At 38.5% G+C, this 21,048-nt stretch overlaps 1 protein-coding gene and 1 long non-coding RNA gene across 10 annotated transcripts in view; one reads left to right on the top strand and one right to left on the bottom strand.

Annotated features, from left to right (window-relative positions):
• The first annotated feature begins 5,505 nt into the window (after positions 1-5,505).
• IMMP2L (inner mitochondrial membrane peptidase subunit 2) overlaps positions 5,506-21,048 on the top strand; it is a 431,600-nt gene continuing 416,057 nt past the window's right edge. For 6 of the 9 annotated variants that reach the window (XR_004417687.1, XR_004417686.1, XM_033057718.2 and 3 more), the window contains exon 1: positions 15,101-15,238. Coding sequence is in view for 7 of the 9 variants with exons in the window: in XM_033057718.2 (XP_032913609.1) it covers positions 15,104-15,238 (135 nt within the window). In the remaining 2 variants the exon portion in view is untranslated. Of the gene's footprint in view, positions 5,541-5,633; positions 5,678-8,422; positions 8,445-15,100; positions 15,239-21,048 lie in introns of those variants that run through there. The other 3 variants (XM_033057715.2, XM_033057716.2, XM_033057717.2) reach the window with 3 other exon arrangements.
• LOC116995236 lies at positions 16,594-19,685 on the bottom strand. Its single transcript, XR_004417688.1, has 2 exons — positions 19,601-19,685; positions 16,594-19,509 (listed from the first exon to the last, which is right to left on the bottom strand). It is a non-coding gene; the product is annotated as an uncharacterized LOC116995236 (long non-coding RNA).

Here is a 21,048-nt window from a genome sequence, read left to right as displayed (position 1 = left end):
TGTGTTCATGTGGGACTTACTATGCTTTTGATTTAGGCTTCCCTGGACACTTATGTTTAATGGAATTTGAGGAATTGTAAATGGCTTCACAAACCACTTCTTACTCCGATAAAACAAAGAATAATACAAAGGGTAAAAATGCCTTCACATCCTTCTCTCATCAGAGTATTATGGGAAACATGTAAATAAAGAAAACAAATCAGCGCCCCATTCACCCTTCATCAACTACCTAACAACTTGCAACCAGTTAATTATATACCTTTAAAATGCATGTACAGGAGAAATTATTCAGAAAAAAGCTTCTGTAATGAGTAAGGACAGTACTGAAATACTGACTCAATACAGACTCAATACAGGTAAATTTAAGCCTTTAAATCTGACAGCACTGAAAGAATGTACTGCATGTAATAGTAAACTGATATCTGCTTTATGCTAAGCATTTAATAATCACTAATCTACAATGATTGCTCCACGTTTGTGTTTTGCTACTTTGTAACCTCTGCTCTTCACTTTAAAGAAAGATATTGAATGCTAAATTTATTAAATATATTGAAGAATATCAAGCAATAAGTAGTATTAGGCTGAGTTACTTTCACATTTCTAAATACTTAGGACCCATGTATACCAATAGCTCAGGCTCAGTAAATACCTGATTGCTATCGCCAGCAGCACAACATGGACTTTATACTGACTTTGCAAATCTTCTGGACTTGTCAGGCTTTGCTGAGCTTGCTTTAGCGTTCTTGCAACTGTTTTACTTTGCTTACCTGTAACAACAATCTCATAATGATCAGGAGGTACTTCTCTAATGTACTGACTTCCACACTGGTGATCAGTGCTAGGTGCAAGGGAGGAAATGGAATGAAGCTGGATCAGGAGATGTTCAGATTGGACATAAGGAAAAGGTTCTTCACTGAAAAGGGGGTCACTGGAACAGGCTCCCTGGGGGAAGTGGTCACAGCCACAAGCCTGCCAGTTTTTTTTAGGGGTATCTAAACAACTTAGCCATATGCTTTAGATTAGGTAGTCCTGTGAGGACTGAGTCCCTTTCAAATTGAGATATTCTATGTTTCTGTATTTTACTTTTTGGTAATTTTATATAGTTGTGGGATACAAGCATAATACATAGTAATAAGTGATAATAAGCAGTTGGTAGAATGAAATGTTCATTCCCTTATCATAATAATGCAATGCAGGGGATTACAGTGTTGGAATGACAGGAGTTTGGGGAGGCACAAGATGACACTGGAAACTTCAGGGCTGTAAACAAGTCGCTGTTGGTCAGCTAAAAATAGGTCACTGACCTGGGAAGTTGGGAAATGCCAGTTGCAGGAGTAGCAAAGCAAACAAACAACTCTATCACACTGAACCAAACCATCTAAAGACCGATGGAAAACACCAAAGGGTGAGCAAAAGTGAATGTTAGGAAGTTGTTATAATAATTTTAGCTGTCTATTATAGACATGGATTTTTCCCCCCTTGTAATAGTATTGTTTTCTTCTTTTTGTAATTACTAAATCTGAACGGAAAATCTTTCATGAACCTCTCAAGAATTTACCTATGTTGATAACAGACTCTTGATTTTGCAAATCCTTTGTTTTCTTCTTTCCTATGCAAAAATATGAGTGAAATAACTGTTCATTGAGGAATCCAACACAATTAACTATCATAAATTATTGATATATTTTCTAGCCTTCAAAGATTATGCTATTTTCACTGACCCGTGATAGGATTTCAGGAATAAATTTCTTGTGTTTTAGTTCTTCTTTTTTCCCTGATGGATAGGTTTTTAGACAGTTTTATGCTCTGTGGCTTACCTGACCAACCGGAAGCAAAATCTACTTTATTCTGACCAGACTGTGTTTCAGTGTGTATGAGGCATAACATGAATAGTATGTGAGGGTTAAAGGTAGCAGGAGTAAGGTTCCTAGTCACATAATGGAATAAAGATGTATAATAATACAATATTGAAGATGCTGCAATCATATTTTTCCCAGTACAGTGGCAAGTTTAAGATTTATTGCTCTCTTTTTTTGCCACACAATTGATTGCTGCCCTTGGGCCACAAGTTCTTCAAGCAACAGCTGGACTATACAAAGTATTAATGTGCATTATCCATTAAGGAATCAGACTTTTGGATCCTGGGCCCTTTTTTTCACTGCACCTTTTCTGTGCTCAGAGGCAGTTGGATCCGGCCTAGTATTTTCCTCCAAAATGCACTCTCTCAGAGCAGTATACTCAAACATTCACTCCTTTACTATATGGAGGAAGATAAAAATGCCTTAAATACCCTAAAGATAGTTGTATTTGCAAATGTAAGGATTTTAACTCAAAGCAGGTCTTGAATATCTCCCATAGATTTTCTGTGCTCTTAAAATGCAAAATGAGATTAACCTGGAGGAAACTGAACTAAATGTGTTTTTAGCTTAAAGCTTGCTGTTTAAGAATCTTTTAAATGGATATTGTAGTGCAGAAGTTTTCTGGATTGCCAAAAATACTTTAAAGATAGATACTCTCAACTGAAAAGTAATTGAAGAGGTGGGTAAAAAGGGTTTGCTTTTTCTTTATTTCAGTCACAGATGCATCAAAACATAGAAGCAGCAAAATATTTTCAGTACCTCCTTGTTAGAGTTGAAAGCAAAAAACCTTGTCATTTACTTTTGGGTACCAGTGCAATTGCAGTTGGAATACTTATTAAAAAAAAAAAAGGAAAAATAAAATGGTGCGAACATTGGTAATGCATCATTTATCATTTGCAGCTCATAACTTTAGTATCAGCTTTCATAAATTTCACTTTATCCACAACTAAATAAAGAGTAAGAATGGGCATTTCCTGCTAGCGGCTTAGCACACACCTGATTTCAAAATGAAGAGAACTGATAAGCTACTATTTGATCTTGAGAGGTTTATAGCAAAAATCTTTAGCCTGAAAAGAGTTTCAGCTCAAGAGTTTTAGAGGGAATTACTTAATACTGTCAGCTTCAAGTGCATGGAAACATTGAGACACATTCCTGTAAGGTGCTTCTCTAATGCTACAGTTAAAAAGACAATATTGTGTTTTGCAGCAATATTTGTAAACAATTAGTGAAGGTTGCACAGTCAAATTTTTACAAGAAAGTGGAGATGGTGGATAGCAGTGGCCAAATCCTCTCTTAATTTCTACACAATGGACTGATAAGCTACCTGTAGAATCTTATAGACAGTACAATATTCAAATGTGTTAAAGAATGCATTAAATAAAGGTTAACCAACAACAAAGTTAGCAAGACTTATTTGATTGTAAAGGTAATGCTTATTTTAAAATGTCAAAGGTAAACAAGAAGTGAGATAGGGTAACAATCACTGGTTTTCCCTGGGTAATAAATATGTTGGCATCAAGTGATATATATCATAACCATGAGCCATCCCCTCAGCCCTACAAAACAAAGCATTAAAAGCGGTAAGCATTGCTGAAAGATTTACACGAGGCTGGGGCTGTTGTGTTTGGAATAGAGTGTAACAAGAAATTTTATAGATTATGTGTACATAATTCATGTACCTTGTACTAAAAATGATCTTAAAGTGGGCCTTCCAGTTCAATTTATTAATAAATAGTCTACTGCAGTGTCTTCTAAGATAATTGACTCCTATCTCAATAACTGTGGAAATATTTTATCTCTGTAAAAGGCTACAGATCAGATTACAGGCAACTATGCATCCATACTTTCATAGCTCAGCCTCAAAGTCAAGATCAATTCAATTATGAACAATTTTATTTTTGGGCTTAAAAATAACATTTTAATAATAAATTGCAAGTGTCTGACCACACAGACTCAGGCAGAGGTGTAATCTTACATTGGTTTCCAACAATAGCCTGACTCGTAGAAGTATCTCCCAGCATCTAGTTAGGAACTCCCTGAGCCAGACGTAGTTTTTATGTGTGTGATAATCTGTAATGGATTTTCCCTGCATGAACTTGCCCTTTGACATGAACTATATGGAAAAGCCTCCTTCTTCAGACTATACTGCACTGCACTTGTTATGGCAACTGATAGAAACAACTAAACACTGAATGAAAATACAAGCACTAGTGCATCCATCTGCACCAGCCAGGAAAACCCAGCCACCATCCATGAAGCCAGTACAATGCAGCCAGCTCGATATGCAGCAGATGTGGCTGACATCAAATCTGGGGTGCACCAGGGGAAGTCATCGGCCGAACAAAATTCCTGCCCTTTGTGTGGGTTACACTATATGTAAGGTACAGAACAGCTTTGTACTGAAATATTAAGAACTTCCAATATTACATACGAATATCCATAGAGATTTATTGCTGTCCAATTGCCAAAAAATGGCCACGAGAGTGGACTCCTAGTGTATTTGAATCTCCATCCTCGCTGAAGGAAAACACACCCACGGCAATGCTGCATCCTCAAGTTTTTGGGGACTCGGACTGTGACTACCGGGGCCGAAGACGGATCAGGCCAAGTACCTTATGCCAGCCTGTCCTGCTGTGTGCGTGGCACACGGTGAGCCCGTCAGCCCCAGCCTGTCCTGCTGTGTGCGTGGCACACGGTGAGCCCGTCAGCCCGAGCGTGTCCTGCTGTGTGCGTGGCACACGGTGAGCCCGTCAGCCCCAGCCTGTCCTGCCGGGTGCGTGGCACACGGTGAGCCCGTCAGCCCCAGCGTGTCCTGCCGGGTGCGTGGCACACGGTGACACCGTCAGCCCGAGCGTGTCCTGCCGGGTGCGTGGCACACGGTGAGCCCGTCAGCCCCAGCCTGTCCTGCCGGGTGCGTGGCACACGGTGAGCCCGTCAGCCCCAGCCTGTCCTGCCGGGTGCGTGGCACACGGTGAGCCCGTCAGCCCCAGCCTGTCCTGCCGGGTGCGTGGCACACGGTGAGCCCGTCAGCCCCAGCGTGTCCTGCCGGGTGCGTGGCACACGGTGAGCCCGTCAGCCCCAGCCTGTCCTGCCGGGTGCGTGGCACACGGTGAGCCCGTCAGCCCCAGCCTGTCCTGCCGGGTGCGTGGCACACGGTGAGCCCGTCAGCCCCAGCGTGTCCTGCCGTGTGCGTGGCACACGGTGAGCCCGTCAGCCCGAGCGTGTCCTGCTGTGTGCGTGGCACACGGTGAGCCCGTCAGCCCCAGCCTGTCCTGCCGGGTGCGTGGCACACGGTGAGCCCCAGCCTGTCCTGCTGGGTGCGTGGCACACGGTGAGCCCGTCAGCCCGAGCGTGTCCTGCCGGGTGCGTGGCACACGGTGAGCCCGTCAGCCCCAGCGTGTCCTGCCGGGTGCGTGGCACACGGTGAGCCCGTCAGCCCGAGCGTGTCCTGCCGGGTGCGTGGCACACGGTGAGCCCGTCAGCCCCAGCGTGTCCTGCCGGGTGCGTGGCACACGGTGAGCCCGTCAGCCCCAGCGTGTCCTGCTGGGTGCGTGGCACACGGTGACACCGTCAGCCCCAGCGCTGCGGCCGCTCTGGGAGCGCCGCGGGCTCCGCGCGCCGCGCCCGCCAGTCACGTGATGCGGCCGGCTGCGGCCCGCCCCCCGCGGAACGGAGCAAAGGGTGAGCGGCGGGAGCGGCCGGGAGCCGGGCGGAGCCTCCGGAGCCGGGCGGGCTCGGAGAGCCGGGGCGGGGAGGGGGCCGAGGAGCGCGCTGGTGGAGGAGGGAGCGGGGACGGGCGTGAGCAGAGCGGACTGCAGGTGCGGCAGGGGGACAGGCGGGCGCCGCGCGGCGGGCCCGGCCGCGAGCGCGCGGCAGCGCTGGGTGCCGCCTCTGCCCCGCCCCGGCCGCGCCCCCGCGCTGCGCGTTCCCCGGGGCGGGGCCCGTGCGGCGGCCGGAACCGCCGCTCACCAATGGCGGCCGCCGCTGCCTGTCCCCGTAGTCGGGTGTGCGGTTCCTCCCTTCTTCGCCCTTCAGATTTCCGGGATGTCTGTTTCCCGTGGAAGGGACTGGGTTGGAAAGAACCGGCGGAGTCAATACGAGAAGCACCGCTGCTGTGTGCATGCATCCTCCGCTTGTCGGAGGCGGTGCGGCACGCGGTCGTGCCCTGCTGCCGGTGCAAGGCGGGGTGCAGGGGCTGGGGAAGGGCTCGGAAGCGGCTCCGGGGTTCTGCTCCCGTTCCTTGGCATCACGTCTGCAACTGGGACTTGTTCTGTGCACTGCTCTTGGTCCTGGACTGAATGCAGTTCTTAGCTAATTTTTCTGCTCTGTTAAACTTCTATCACATCTTGTATTTGTCCTATGAGAACTACTGTTAATGGCTGTTCTCTGGTATCCTGATGGAGTGGAGTGGCTTTCCTGCTACCCTACGTCCTAGACATCTGAGAGAGAATTTTTTGTTGCTTTTTTTTTTTTAAATTTTGTTTAGTTTTTTGTTTCTTTTTAGTTAGTTTATTTATGTTGATATAACTTGTCCTAAAATGGCTGATTTTCCACGTCTGGTGCTTGTCCTGCAATCTCTTCTTAGTTAAGTGCTTCTCTGTGTAGAGGTTGCAATGCTTGAAGCTGAAGAGATCCAGCCAACTCCTAGACATTCTCTCTGGTGTTCCTACTTTTTTTAAGGCACGTTTTCCTGGGAGTTAGAAAAAAGCTTAGGTAGAAAAAGTGCAGCTGTACAACAAGTAGACTCTAACCTTGAAAAATCTTTTAATTAGCCAGTATTCTGTTATAGAAATTTTGTGGTTTTTAATATTACTATTCTTGTTCTGTGGAATTCATTGAGCACACCAAGATACCAGAAAAGGCAAAGCTGCTTTACATCTGTGTAAATAACTTTCTTGTACCAGCACATTTGTATTTTCTTTTTCTCCTCTAAAAGCATATGCCACTCATACTTAATTGTTCAGCTGGGAAGAAAATTGAAATTGTCAGCAAAATATACTAGGAGGACAAGACATCTTGAGGATTTTCAGATAAAATAATTTCTCTAGAAAACTTCAGAACTAGACTTGATTTTTCCAATATGCAGCTTTATGACTGAATACATTGTGTAAAAAAAAGTCACCATTTTTGACTACTGTATTTGGAAGATTTTCCAGGAATCTTTCATTTAATTTACTTTTAAAATTACAGGTTTTCTTATTTAAATTGTATGTTGTTAGCAAAATAATTTTTTTTCTGGAGCTGTTGGTAAATAACTACACGCATGGTATAGTAGTGGGTGATATCCAGATCCCTGAAAATAATATTTTAAGCATGCTCGCAATAATTTTAAGATAATGATTTCATGATCACAGTTGTAATTTTGTGATCTTTGTAAGTTGACTAGGGTGCCACAGCTTCAGCTATTTCTGGAAATCTCTATCCTTATGCTTGTTTAGTTGTTCTGCTTATTCTTGAGACCTGAGAAACTTACATGGCATTTGAAGTTATCACAAATCCCAGACTCAAAATCAATATGGTGGGGAGTGATGGAGTACACTAGGTCTGCTCTTAACAAGTCTCACAGTGACCTCTAGAGTTCAAGGATAAAACATGAGTTGTTAAAATAAAAGCAATTATTTTTGAAGGCTTAATTTTCTGTATTAGTTTATACATTTAGTTTATCACCATCCTCCAGACAGTAGACCGTAAGTAGGTGACTTATTAGGTTTTACTGGTGGGCAAAATGGGAATGGTCTGTTGGGGAGTCAGTCCCAATTTTCCCTGCTTTGAATAAGGATGCACAAAGCTACTTTTCCAACAGTTGTGGGAGAACTAGTTATTTTTGTGAAATATGCTGAAAATGGAAAATACCTTTCGAATAGTAAAAGCATTTTCTATTCCTTCTCTTGGCATCATTTTTTCATACCATAATAAATATTATTTTCAGACATTATTCTGTACCTATACTCAGTGCATACTGGCATGCTTGTAAGAGTCATAGCTGGGAATCTTGTTTCTTCTATTAATTTGTTTTCGTATTCGTTTGACTTTCCATTAGGCTAGAAGAAACTTTGCTGTTGCATATGAAACTTAGTTCTTCTTAATCCAAAAGTAAAACCTTTTAGAAGAACTTGTTTCTGATGATCTTAATGTTTGAAACTGAGTGCTGTTATTCTTAGGCTGTTCACTGAATGTTATCTGAATGCTTAAAGTTATATATTTTGGTGAAAACTGAATATTCCCTTTTTTTGTTGTCCTTTTTGCCTGAGTGTGCTTCTGGATAACCACAACTAACATGACAGTTCTATGGTGCTTGAAGAATCCAGAAAGTTGGCTAGATGAATGTACAAATTCATTGAAATTCAAAGGTTATGCAATTGTTTACTGTAAATATAATTTACAAATTCAGTAAGTTTCAAAGCAACTCTTCATTTATAAAGTCTACTTGAGAGCAAAGCATAGCAGCAGCTGGTAGTTGTTTGCACAGGACACTTGAAATTGATTTCAACAATTAACTTTGGTTGCAGGCATTGAATCTTTTGACTGAAAGCAACACAGCTTTCAGTTGCAAGAAGCTGAACATCTGTTAAGTTGTTCTCTTAAGTGAGTTGCAAAAATTTATGTAATTTAGTACTTTCTTTTATCTACAGTGTATATAATTGATCTTTAGTTTCTTTGAAGGTGCAGGAACATGAATAAACCCAAATATTGTAGCATTTATGTTAGAAGAACTGGTACTCTGCCAGTTGCCTGTGTGATAGTACTTGGAAGATATTTCATTACATCTGAAGTTTTAAGTGCTGGAAAAAAATCTGATTTGTAGCAATTACTAATTTTTTAAAATTGTAATTCTTTTTCTTGATGCTTGTGTGTATAAAATGGAATCCTGAATAACTTGTCAGAGCTAAGGGATGGCTGATTCACTTGCCGTCCTGAACTAGTTAATTTGATTGATGAGAGTGACTTTGGTCTGCAGCTGTATTTTCTTCCAGTTTTGCTTACATTTGAAGAGTGAAATGTTTTGTTTGGAAATACAAGATGGTCCATTAGGGTAAAATTTGTGTACTTGAAACACAAAATTAATTTTTAAGAATAAGCAATACGAATTTCTTTTCAGTTAAAACCGACACATCAACTAAACCTTTGTACATGACATAGATCCCAGTGATGGGATATAGTAATATTTTATTAAAAGAAGAATCACAGTAAACTGATTTTTTTCCCCCAACAATAATTCTGTGACTGATTATGTTGAAGATTGTTGTGATTTAAGCTTTTCTAGTTTGTGAGCTGAAAGCTCATTATGGTTCATCTGGTTTTGTCTGCTTCTGGAAACTTCTCTGTATGTTACAGCACTGAGAAGATTAGAAAAATAGATTTTTGTTGTTGTTCTTTATTGTGGTATACTGGAAAAAATTCCATATATTTCATGGGGCTGGGAGCTATTACATGGATATTTTAAGTGCTTGAATTCAAGCAAAAGCATAAGAAAATTGAGTTGAAACTAGCCAAATCTGGAACAAGTGAAATATCTGACTAATTTAGAGAAAAGAAAAAAGAACAGCAGAGCATAATACATGTGCAGTTGCTGAAACTGCAGATTAGTTTAAGATTTGCTTCTTTGGTAACACAGCAGTAGTTTCCATGACCTGTGATATTTCCAAATTCACAATAGAGGAGTGTTCTTTAATGTCTGTATGCTAGGGGATAAAGGGAGAGTAATATGATGGAGGAATAGGATGAATAAAACCTGTGCAGAGTTTTTTCAATACATTAATTGAATAGTCATGTTACCGCTATGGTGGAATAATACCAGGATAGAGTTGGCTTTATTGAAGGATAAATGGGAGCTCCTTCTGGAACTACATAGGATTTTAAAATGAAAATTTAAATGCACTGATCTGTATTGATTTTTTTACTGAAAACTTGTGGCCTAGTCTATTTTGATTCTTCTGTGGCATTCATCACCATCATGTCCAAAACAGTACTTGGATAAATATTCATAAATTAAATTAGCCTAGTAAAAACTCCACAGTTGTGCCCTTACAGTTATCACTGTAATAGAAAAGTTATGGAATATACAACTAAAATGGGAAATGAGAATCAGGTTGCATGGCAGTATTTAGTTCTGGCCATGTGTCATGAAAGATTGTAGAAAAAGAATGTGTTAAAAAGATCACAAAAATTATTGCACTGAGCAGTATCCTGTTAATCATAATTATTAAACCAGGTATAACCTGATCTTCAAGTTAGATCAGTCTTAAAACAAAAGCTTTTATCCTCAGTTTTATGTTGCATAAAGCACAATAAAATCTGGCTTATTCACATGTTGTAGTGGAAAGTCTTCTTTATTTTCAAACCATATATCCTGAATTCTAATTTGATGCCATTGATTTATAGAAAAATGCATAATTTTGATTGACAGAGAAGTTGTTTCAATGGATTCTTGAACTATATATTATATAGTTACTAATTCCTGAACAAGATCAAATAGGTAATTTTGTACTAATGTAGCAGTCTTGTTGGGATAGTTGTTTTGCATATAGGTACTAATTCCCTCCTTCCTGTTCCCTCACATGTCTTTTTGTGGAAGTGCATCAGGGGCCATTCTATTTCCTTTGTGGATGACTGCTAATGCCTTGTTTTTACAGCTATTTTTCCTATCATACTTCTGTGGGTAATTTTTAAGTGCCTAGGTTTGCAAATATATTGTAACCTGGGGCTTTCTGAATTACTTGATGATTTTCTGCAGGCTGTTTGATAAACACTTTCTTCTAATGTGCAGGCAAGTGTAAGAAAAAATAAACATTTTATACATAGAGACCTATCTAAATAGCATCTCTGCTCCATATGTTGTTGTACCCACGAGAGGCTCATTATAATCCCTGGACCTTTTGTGCACCAAATACTTCAGTCCGGATAATGCTGTGCTCCATCTGCCTTAATCTCTGAGCTGCACAATGTGAAATTCTTAATGCTTTGACCTGCTTTATGCTAGCATTTTTGGTCTTGGATTTTTCTTGTCCATGTTTCCATTTCAAGCAAGTTTTCCAGGTTGTTGGTTGGAAGTTTGTGAGATCTACTGAATTATTCTGGGGGTTTTTATCCCTAAACCAAGTGTAACTTACAGGTGCTGAAAAGCATATGCATCTCTAAAATATTTTATTCTGGGTTTTTTTTTTTTTGTATTTGGTATTGTTCCTTTTTTTTTTTTTTTTTCCCCCACATCTTTTAAGTGTTGTGATTTGTTGATCTTATTCAAGGTGTAAAACTGGGCAGAGATCCAGAAATGTATGTCAGGGAAATTATTTTTTTCAAACAATGTTTTGCTTGCCTCGCTGATATGAATTTAAGCCTTTCATCATAAACCAGACACTGCACTGTATTTGAGAATTTCACTTCAGAAACATGATGCTTTTAAAATCTACAGATGTTTTAGAAATCTCTAAGAGCAAAATATTATCTTCAGGAGTGATGGCTATCTTATGTTTTCTTTATTAAAAAAACAACCTCCAACTAGAATTTTCTCTTTTAATTTTAAGAGTACAGTAATTTCACGACTATAAGATGCACCCTTTTGACTAAAATTTTGGCCCAAACCCAGAAGTGTACCTTATAGTCCGGTGTGCCTTATATATGGACAAAGTTTGGAAATTTGCCTACCCGGAAGTGTGAACCGTGAGCCACGGGAGGAACCGGCAGGGCCGCGGCAGCTGGGTGGGGACGGGCCCACGGGGCCACAGCAGCTGGGTGGAGGCGAGCCCGTGGGGACGCGGTGCCGCGTCTGCCGGGTGGAGGTGGGCCCGCGGGGCCGTGGCTACTGGGGGCAGGGGAGCTTGGGGGCCCACGGGGCTGCGGCAGCCAGGTGGAGGCGGGGCCGCAGCCAGCAACTGCACGGGGGGAGCTGGCGGCAGATCCTTGCTGCAAAAAAAAGTGCGCCTTATAGTCCAGTGCACCTTATAGTCGTGAAATTACTGTAGTTTTTGTGTCTACCCTTTATCCCTCTAAATTCTGTCTTGTGACTGCAGTAAATGCTTATCTACTACCTTTTCCCCTTCTTTTCTCCTATAACCATCAAAATAAAAGAAAAGACAACACTTTTAATCCAGCAGTATTTATCAGTTGAGGATTATCCATTCACATGTCCATTTACTGGTAAAAGGTAGTGCTGCAAACTACCTTTCTGCTGCCTATTCCAGCTCTCCCCTGTGGCAGTGCAACACTACTTAAAGCCCCTCATATGGAAAGAGTGAGGGGTAACTTCCTGTTTACTCACAGTTGGGTGGTGAACTACTTTGTCAGCAGTTGCATGGCAACTCCGCAAGTGCATTTACTTGTCTGTGCTTCTTAGAGAGAAAAGCTTGTGAAACAGACCTGGCAAAAATAAGTGCACCTTAAGTCAGATACTGACATGTAGTAACTTACCTTTGTGTTGAAAATGTTTCGCTATATGAAAGGACTTAAGGTTAAAGATGGATTGTTTTTCAATAGTTCTCAAATTGTTTGAAATGTGTGGGCAAATGTTTGCTGTCTTTTGCGAAGAGAGGTTTCTGCTGACTGGCTCAGTTTGTGTCGTGGAGAAAAACTGTCCTTTGCTGTGGGAGGTGGGGAGCCAGGAAAAGTTCAGAATGTAACACATCATTATAAATGAAGGATTCATTGTTTTGGTGTACAAGGGAGATGAAACCAGTGTTTTGGTAATTATGAAGAGGAGAAAATTCAGGGCAAGTAGAGAAGTCCTTCAGCATATGAGCAGTTGTTGGTTTTGGTGGCTTTCCAAATAGATTGCTTGTACGGGTCCTGCTTGTGCTTTATCCCTCATGTTTTTTTATATTGTGCCATGTAATGCTACATGTGTTCAAACCCACAAAAGTAGGACTTTAATTCCCAGTGTTGTCCACAGCAGCTAAATACTGCTGGTGCAGCCGTGTCCAAATGGTGTACTGAGAGTGAAGCATTTTGTCTTAGCAGTTTTAACCTGACTACTAGATTCTCTGTCACTATTAATTATCTTGTAGTTCTAGGAAGCATATGGTTGGTCTCCTGTGGATAGTCTGACCAATTACTTCTCTTAAGATTCTAGATTTTTCTGTAGATACTAGCATAGGGCTTCTGCAAGAAGTTTAAAACAAGATCTGTCCGTGAATTTAGTAGAAAGGATGGGATGAATATTTATGTTTCATTATTAATGAAAAGGAGGTTTGGCTCTGAGAAATTTTAAAAAAGTAATTTGATTTCTGAATTTTTAAAAAATTATTCCTAAATCAACCATATTGTTATATATGTGTCAGACAGTGTTTTCTTGCTCAAGTTACTCTAGAGAGCATGATGAATATATTTGTGGTTAAGGTCTCAAAACGGTGTTTTGTGGCTGACATTGCTGTTAGAGTGGAGGAGGTCTGAGATGCCAGACCTCATAGCAGAGAAGTAGAGTTCCAGCCACAAAACTCAAGATGCAGTTCAAAGTAAATAGGTTGGGAGAAGGATATTAAGGTATAGCAATGATGTAGTCAGAAGGTAGACAAAACCCTGATTTTTAGAGATTTTGTTTTTATGTGGCATATTTTCCAAAGGTAAAGCTCTGCTGATTGAGGCAATAGTCTCTTTTGGTGGATTGATTCTGATAACAAGTTCTTAAATGATAGCTGAGAGAAAATACTTATAGCTTTTTTCTTGAAATGGTGAGTTTCTGTTCTGTTTCATAACCCATTTAAAATTATTTGTAAAAGCAGTTGATGTGAATTGAGAATTTTTGCACAAAATATTCAGAAAGAAAATGACTGAATTATAAGCAGTGTGAAAATTTAAACTTGTGAGCAAGTTACAGATGACGAAATATTTCCACTTAAAAAAATAACTAAAACCCTTTGAAGGTGACTGTCAGAAGTCATAGTCTTAGAAGACAGTTCTTGTCATTGCAAAGCTATTAATATCTATAAAGAATTTTAGGGAAGACTATGCAGATGACTTACTTTGTAGAACTGAGTTTTCTAAGTTTAATGGATTTTGGAATGAAGAAGCTCTATCTATGACAGATATACTACATTCAGTACTATTTCATCAGTGGTATCAGTTTATATTCTGCATACAAATAGTTCATCACTTCCATGTTTCTGAAAATGCGACGAAAGAAAAAAATGATTATATTGTGAAATTTTAAATATTTTGTAAGAGGATTGAATGAAACTATATATTTATGTTTTCCATTATTTTAATTGAAAAATAACTCTATGTTCTTGAATAGAAATACAAGCTAATCTACTGGGGACTCATTAGGTGGAAGCAGGAGTTTAAAAGGGAGTTTCCAATAGGTGAAGGGCAGCATTTCTTACATTGAAACTGCAGTTCTTAAATTAGGCTTGAGTCTGTGCAGCAGTACCTGGACATTCAGCTTGCTTTTCAGAGGTACAACTAATACAATCAAACAGCTGGTGTTTCAGTGTACTTTGTAGGTGTTTTCCAAGCATGTTCAGTGGTTCAGGGCTAAATAAATGGATTGGAGGTAGTATAATAGATGGAGTTGGAGTGAAATCATCTCATGTGTCATTACATGACTGCCCTAGTCTACCAACATGCTTTTAACTTTGTGATGGAGTGGTGAACAAGGAGTCATTGTGTCATAACACAGTGTGTTCCTATGTTATAGGGTATGTCCTATATATGTGTGACAATTTAAACTGATTTTACATTTGCAGTTAACACCAGTGTGGAAGTGATCCATTTGTGCATTTGCATTTGTGAAAATATTTAATAAAGAAAAGGTGATGTGTTGCAAATAGCTTTCCTTTGCTTATCACAATCCACCTTTGGGGGTGAAAAATTAATAAATACCAGTGTATAGAGAGAAAATTATTTGCAGTGCTTCTTTGTTTCCAAAATGCGTTATTAAATTTTGTCTTATTGCATCACATTTCTTCTTGTTTACCTGCCACATTGAGTAATTTTTATCATGTACTTCTGTTAGTACAGGATCACAAGCTATTTCTCAAATTAACTAAAGGGTATATGTGAAATATCAAACTCTGTTCTGTAGAATAGACATTTAAAATCTGATGAAGATTTCTGGTTTGTTGGTTTGAGGTTTTTTTCCATTTCCATGTGTACACTCCTTTTTTTTTTTTTTTTTTTTAACTCTGGATGTTGTGAGACTCTAACAGATAGTACATTTATTTTTAATTATTCCTTGTTTGATTGCTACATGTTGATGTTACTTCAAATTTGTTTTATAAGGATTTTTCTCTTTCCTTCATGTTTTTCAGATCATGGCACAGGCTCAGGGTATGGGGAAGAGATACATTAAAGCCTTTTTTAAAGGTTTCTTTGTTGCTGTTCCTGTAACTGTGACTTTCCTGGACAGAGTTGCCTGTGTCGCCAGGGTGGAAGGAGCATCAATGCAGGTATTGCTGGAAATATCTTTTGTCTGTCAGGAAATTGAAAGGTGGCTCTCCACTGATAATAGTAAGGTGAAAAAATTCTTTTTCTCAATTGATATTAAATAGCATTCTAGTATGGAATAGTTTAATTTCTACTGTATTAAATATTTTGTGATGTGAAAGAAAAGATTTTTGAAAACAAAACTTCCCAAAATTCTGGATGAGTAAAAGGAAAATATATAGAGAAGTAGTCACAGACTGTTTTGATATCTTCCTAAACATTTAGAAATATTTGGAGCGAATTTGTCTCTTGGTATTCAATTGATGATTCACAAAGAGGCTTTATTAATATTTAGTAGCTACATTATAGTAACTGCATGGCAAAACTGTTTCTTGATGTACTTGTTCTTACTAATGAACACACTTGGCACCATTGCAGGGAAGAAAACTGAAAGTGGTACGAACCTACTATTATTGCTTATGTTTATCAGGAAATAGGTATGAATTCAATGTTTTTATATTGAATGTTTATGCATCATAAGCATGTAAATATAAATAGGATAACATTTGGATGATAAATACTCATAATCACTGTTTTATTTTCACTGTTTGTTTTTGGAAAAGCTGTATTTTAATGTAGATAGAAAATTTCTATATTGTTACTTTGCGTTTTAAATCATATGCACTGCACATTGGTATGCATCACCACTGATAACTATGATGTATTTTGTTTCAATTTTGCAACATTCCAATTAGCAGAGAGTAAGGATTTGATTCTTGGATGTCAAGTTCTCTTTTCTGATTGTCTTAATAAACTCAGAATCTTGAAGAGAGGTTTCACAGCAATCAAGACCAGCTGCTGGAGTTTGAATTATGTAGAATTTACACGTGGGCTAGAAAGCTCAGGCTTGAACCTGCACTTGGGTGATTTATGTTTAATGTTCTAAAAAGCAGGTGGTGGGGAGGAGGAGATGCAAGGTGGCATCGTGTCTTTTGTGGCAGTCTGTAATCTGATGTTTAAACTCTGTCAAGAAACCTCAGCAGGCAGCTCTCACATCAAGAACAGAGATGAAAGTAAAATCATCTTACTCCAGTAATTCTACAATCCAAGGCCAAAAGCTAGGTGTAACGTAAATTATCTTTGCCTTTTTCATGAATGTTACTCTGAATATCATTGATGACCAGTGAAGGAGAGGAGAACCTCAGAGCTTGCAGTTGCCAAGCCAGAAAAGCAAGAAAAAAGGAGAGGTAGGGAAAACTCTGAAAAACAATTTTGTTATCTTTTTACTATCTTCAGACAGGAGAAATTCAAATATATAGCACAGCATCTAAAAAAGTACAAAATCAGCCAGATGAATACATCTCTCCTGTTTTCCATCTTTCCATTTTTTTACCTTGGCTGCAGGTCTAGGGTCACATGGAGCATCCAAGATGCAGATTCATGTTGGATTTTCTGGTTTTGGCTTTCTGCCTTTGTTTCTGCTTTTTGGGGTTTTTGCTACTAGTGAGTGTGACCTGAGCTTTGAAATTTTGAGGTGTTGGTTTTTTTTGCATACCATGTTGACATTCATTGTTTGATCTTTTCTGCCTCTGATGTGTTCTGTTTGACATCCATTATTGCTTAATAGTTTTGCTTCAGTAGTGGAAATAAATTTCTTTTATTTCCCTCTCCACAAGTCTGTTGTGCCCCTCTGGTTAATACTTCAGTTTTATGTTTTCTTTGAAGACAGTCCCAAGAGTGCTCTTGTATTGTTTTGGAGTGTTGCTTCTCTACTCACTTGAAGAGCACGTAGTTGACTGTGGTTTATCCATGGATGATTTGAAAAACACTACGGTTATTTGCTTAGATTTATTCAACCTGACAAAGGGAATATTCACTGGATTATTAAAATTGAAGCTTTTCCCTTGCTGTATCTGTTAACTAAATATTCCCTCTGTTGATTGAAAAATGGATAGCTTGAAAGCTGACATTTATAATTTTACTGACACCTCAGTGTCTGTAAAACTCTGGTTTCATTCTGAAACAGAACTGAAATAGAGGTTTGTTTTAAACTTCTATGCATATGGCCATTTTTCAGATTGAAAAAATATCCTAGTGCTTTTAATTAGGTTCTAATTTCCTTGACAAGATTTATTAGACATCTAAGCCAGTCTGACAGGGACACAATTATAAGGAATATATCCCTCTCTTTAAGAGTAGCTTGAAGGAGTAGTGGTCGTGTTGCCATTCTATCTGTTATCTGTGTTCTTTGGAGAGTGATCTATGTCAAATATATCTGAAAGCAATAGATATGAGGAAGACTGAAGTTCAGTCAGTTTGTAGTCAGCATGTATCCTTCGATCACATGCTTCTAGTGATACCTTATTGTCTCAATTTGATATCATGGTAAGATTCCTAAGGATTTGTTTGTAATAGACCTCTAAAATGTCTAGCTGGCTTTGCCTACTCATAATTCTGACTCCTGCTGAGCCTGAAATTAAAAGTTTTGTCAAGAAGCAAGAAATACATTTCTCTGTGTCATGCTTGCTCTCCTACTCTTGTTTTCTGCTGTGCATTCTCTCTCCCATTACACTTTTTCCTTTTGTTCTGGACCAGCCTTACGGCTGCTTTGTAGTTACTGATGATGGGAACACTTTGACACCCTGGCAAGCATATGAATAAAGCTTCTACTGGAAATAAATTTTTTTCTGACCCAATCAATTAAGACAGACTTCATGTATTCTATTGTCTCAAGCTTATTTTGTATTTGTCAGTGCTTTCAGCCGCCTGTTGTAATTTCACTTGTGCTGATTTCAATATATGTGTATTAACTGTAGCCTATAGTGAATAACAGTGAACTATTGCATTTTATAATTTTAGCAGTTTTAATAGTTTCATTGCCTTCTATTTCCGTGTTTACTGGGTTTTTTAATCATCAGGTAGTTTTGTTGCTTAGGATTTTAGATGGATGTGTTCATCTAGCGTTCTTCTAATAGTGGGTTTCTAGTGAGTTGTAATCTGTTTACAACATTAAATGTAAGTGATACACAATAAGATTTTTTAATGGCTTGTAGATTTCTTTTTTGTGTGTGACTTCTTGTAATGCAGGCTGTATACTTTTAAATGTTTGTTGTCATATAGACATCTTGATATTGATTTATATTATTTTTTTGAGTTCCACTGCTTGTCTGGTATTATGAAGTCTTCATAAATGAAGATGTGGAAAAGGAACCCCTCATGGATATATAAATTTGTAAATTCATTAAATCAAGTGGACTGTTTTCAAGTGGGATAGAAGATAACAGTGTATGTGCAGCTTTATATGCAAGTTCTATTGCAAACAGTTCAATACCAAGGATTATAGGAAATGGCCTGACCAGTGATCTCTGATGAAGCACTCGTGTTTCTGCAGCAAACATTATTGAATGTTCTATTCCATTATGCATAACAGCAGTTGTAATTATTCTATGGCAGTTACTCCTAACTTTATTATTAGGATTACTGTACCTAAGCCTGTAAGCTCTTGTGAATATTCTTTGTGTTCCCCAAGCTACAAGCAAATAAGTTGTGACCTTCACTAGCAGCATAACAACTATCAAGATAATCATTATTTATAGCAAAAGGGCATGTTTTTACCCTCGTGCTTATGGAACCTCATGTCCTATGAGGCTTCATCATATGGCTGGGGATCTCAATTTGCATGCTTTTAGCATTAGATTAGTTAGTAATTGGAAAGAGTAATGTTTTGTGGCTTCTGCATCACAGTTTAAATTAAGACCTGTGTGCCTCATTTGTAGCAGGCTTTTATGCCAAAAACTTGAGCAAAGAAGTTATAATGCTTCAGACTAGAAGGATGAAGCCTATGTCATTCTGTTTCTTAGAATAAGCCCTTGTGACCCTATTTGTTGACTCCTTTTGCAGAAGCTGTGTTTTGATTTTGCTAGACCTGTAACCTTACTACTAGTTAAAATATCATGAGGAATAAGTTGTATTGTTTCTGTACTTGTTTGTTGTTATACTTGTGTGTATACTCAATTTGTTATTTACAGTAGAGAAAGGCTTGCCAAAGGATTTAGTCTTTTATTTTTTAACAGACAATAGTGATTGTTGATGTAAATGAATAGTTTTCCTTCAGATTCTTCTAACAAAATAGTATTATTGTATGAGCATTAGTCAATTTTTTTTTTGTGAGAACGAAGAAAAAAAGCCTACACCATTGTATTTTTCTCAAACACAGTTCTAATGTGTAATGAGTTGGATATCCACCCTGTATGTCAAAATGAGGTCAGGTATTGTTAAAAATGCATTTAGTGTGCTTTAAGTTAAAAAAACTTATGAAATATCTAAATGTGTATAAATTCTAAGGCATTTCCTTTGTTTAAATGCAGAAAAACATAGGAGTCAACCAGGATAGTTCAACTAGGGCAATATTGTAACTACACAGTGTATTTCTCTGTAAAATGTAGTTGGTGTAAGTATATTTGATGCAAGAATTATGTGAACACTCATTTAGATATTTTCTAAGTGCCAGCTGTGAGATACATTATCTTTTGGAACAATGGTTTAAGGTTTCTATTTGTTTCATCCTTCTCTTATGGCCTTTTAGGGCAGATAGCTTTGAGTACTAAGAAGTTTACTTTATGAGAATATGTCATATGTATGATTTCTGCTTTGTAACATTGGCCTCCGCTTTGTACTTGGTAGTGTTGTAAGCTTCTGAACCCTATGTATCTGCATTTATCAAAGTGAGAATGACTGAATTTTTTGTGAATATATATGTAAGTCACTTGTATGTAAATATTTGATCCTTTGGTGGAAAATGCTGTAAAGGTGATAAATAATTCTGGAAATCCTGATTAAAAACTAATAATAAAATAAATGCTAATTAGCTCCTGGTTTTCATTTATCTGGTTCTTGCAGTGCATTTGAGTCTAGTAAATAAAACACCAATGAGTATTAATATATTTACAGCTTAGATTTGCACCTTTGGAACTTATCTCTATGGATGCTAAAGCGATCTGCTTTGATCCCCTCATTTACCTAACTAGAAATTTACCTGTAGCCCAAAATGTAACTAGCCTTGTTTGCTCTTTAACTAAACATAGGATGTCATATCCCTCCCCGCCTCCCTACCACGTTTATTCTTTTGATCTATCATATTGTGTTTTACACCTACTGAGGACCTTACCACATGACTTCCTCTTGCACCTTGAAAGAAAAACTAATTTTTCACAAATCACACTTGAACTATGTCAATCAATCTGTTTAGCAATGATGAATAAGAAACTGTATTAAAGAGAAATCAGCACTTCTAAATTGCTTTTGAAGTTAAAAATAAATACGAATACTAAATTTTATTTGAGAGCAAAGTTTACTGAATAACAATAGAATGAAATTTGACACTGTGTAATTACTGGGGTTGAGAAGAGTTAATTTCAGTCTCCCTATTGGTTTGCTCATCAGAGCTACCATCAGTTTGGAGAGGGGACTATCAGCAGTGAAAGTCCAGTGATTTATATGATGGTTGCAGTTATAGTGTAAGTGCCTCTTCTACACAACAGCAACAATAACAACAACAAATTTTTTAGCTAATATTGCAGTTATCATACTAAGGATGGGTAGCCTAATTTCAACGCTGTGTGCTTTGTTGCATAGATCACCTAACTCTAGAATCTACATTAGCGGTTATCTCTTGGCCAACTTGGGAGATACTGCAATTGTATTTGGAGACTCTGAAAAAGCTTTCTGAAAAATAAACTATTATAAAACTTCAGTCTGGAGTACTTTTAAATAATTTCTGTCTAGTAAAAGGAGTCTTTAAAGGAAGCCTTGCAAACATAAATAAAGACAGTAC

The sequence above is a fragment of the Catharus ustulatus genome, chromosome 4 (assembly GCF_009819885.2).
Source record: "Catharus ustulatus isolate bCatUst1 chromosome 4, bCatUst1.pri.v2, whole genome shotgun sequence".
NCBI classification, from domain to species: domain Eukaryota; kingdom Metazoa; phylum Chordata; class Aves; order Passeriformes; family Turdidae; genus Catharus; species Catharus ustulatus.
This window is presented reverse-complemented; position numbering and strand designations above follow the sequence as displayed.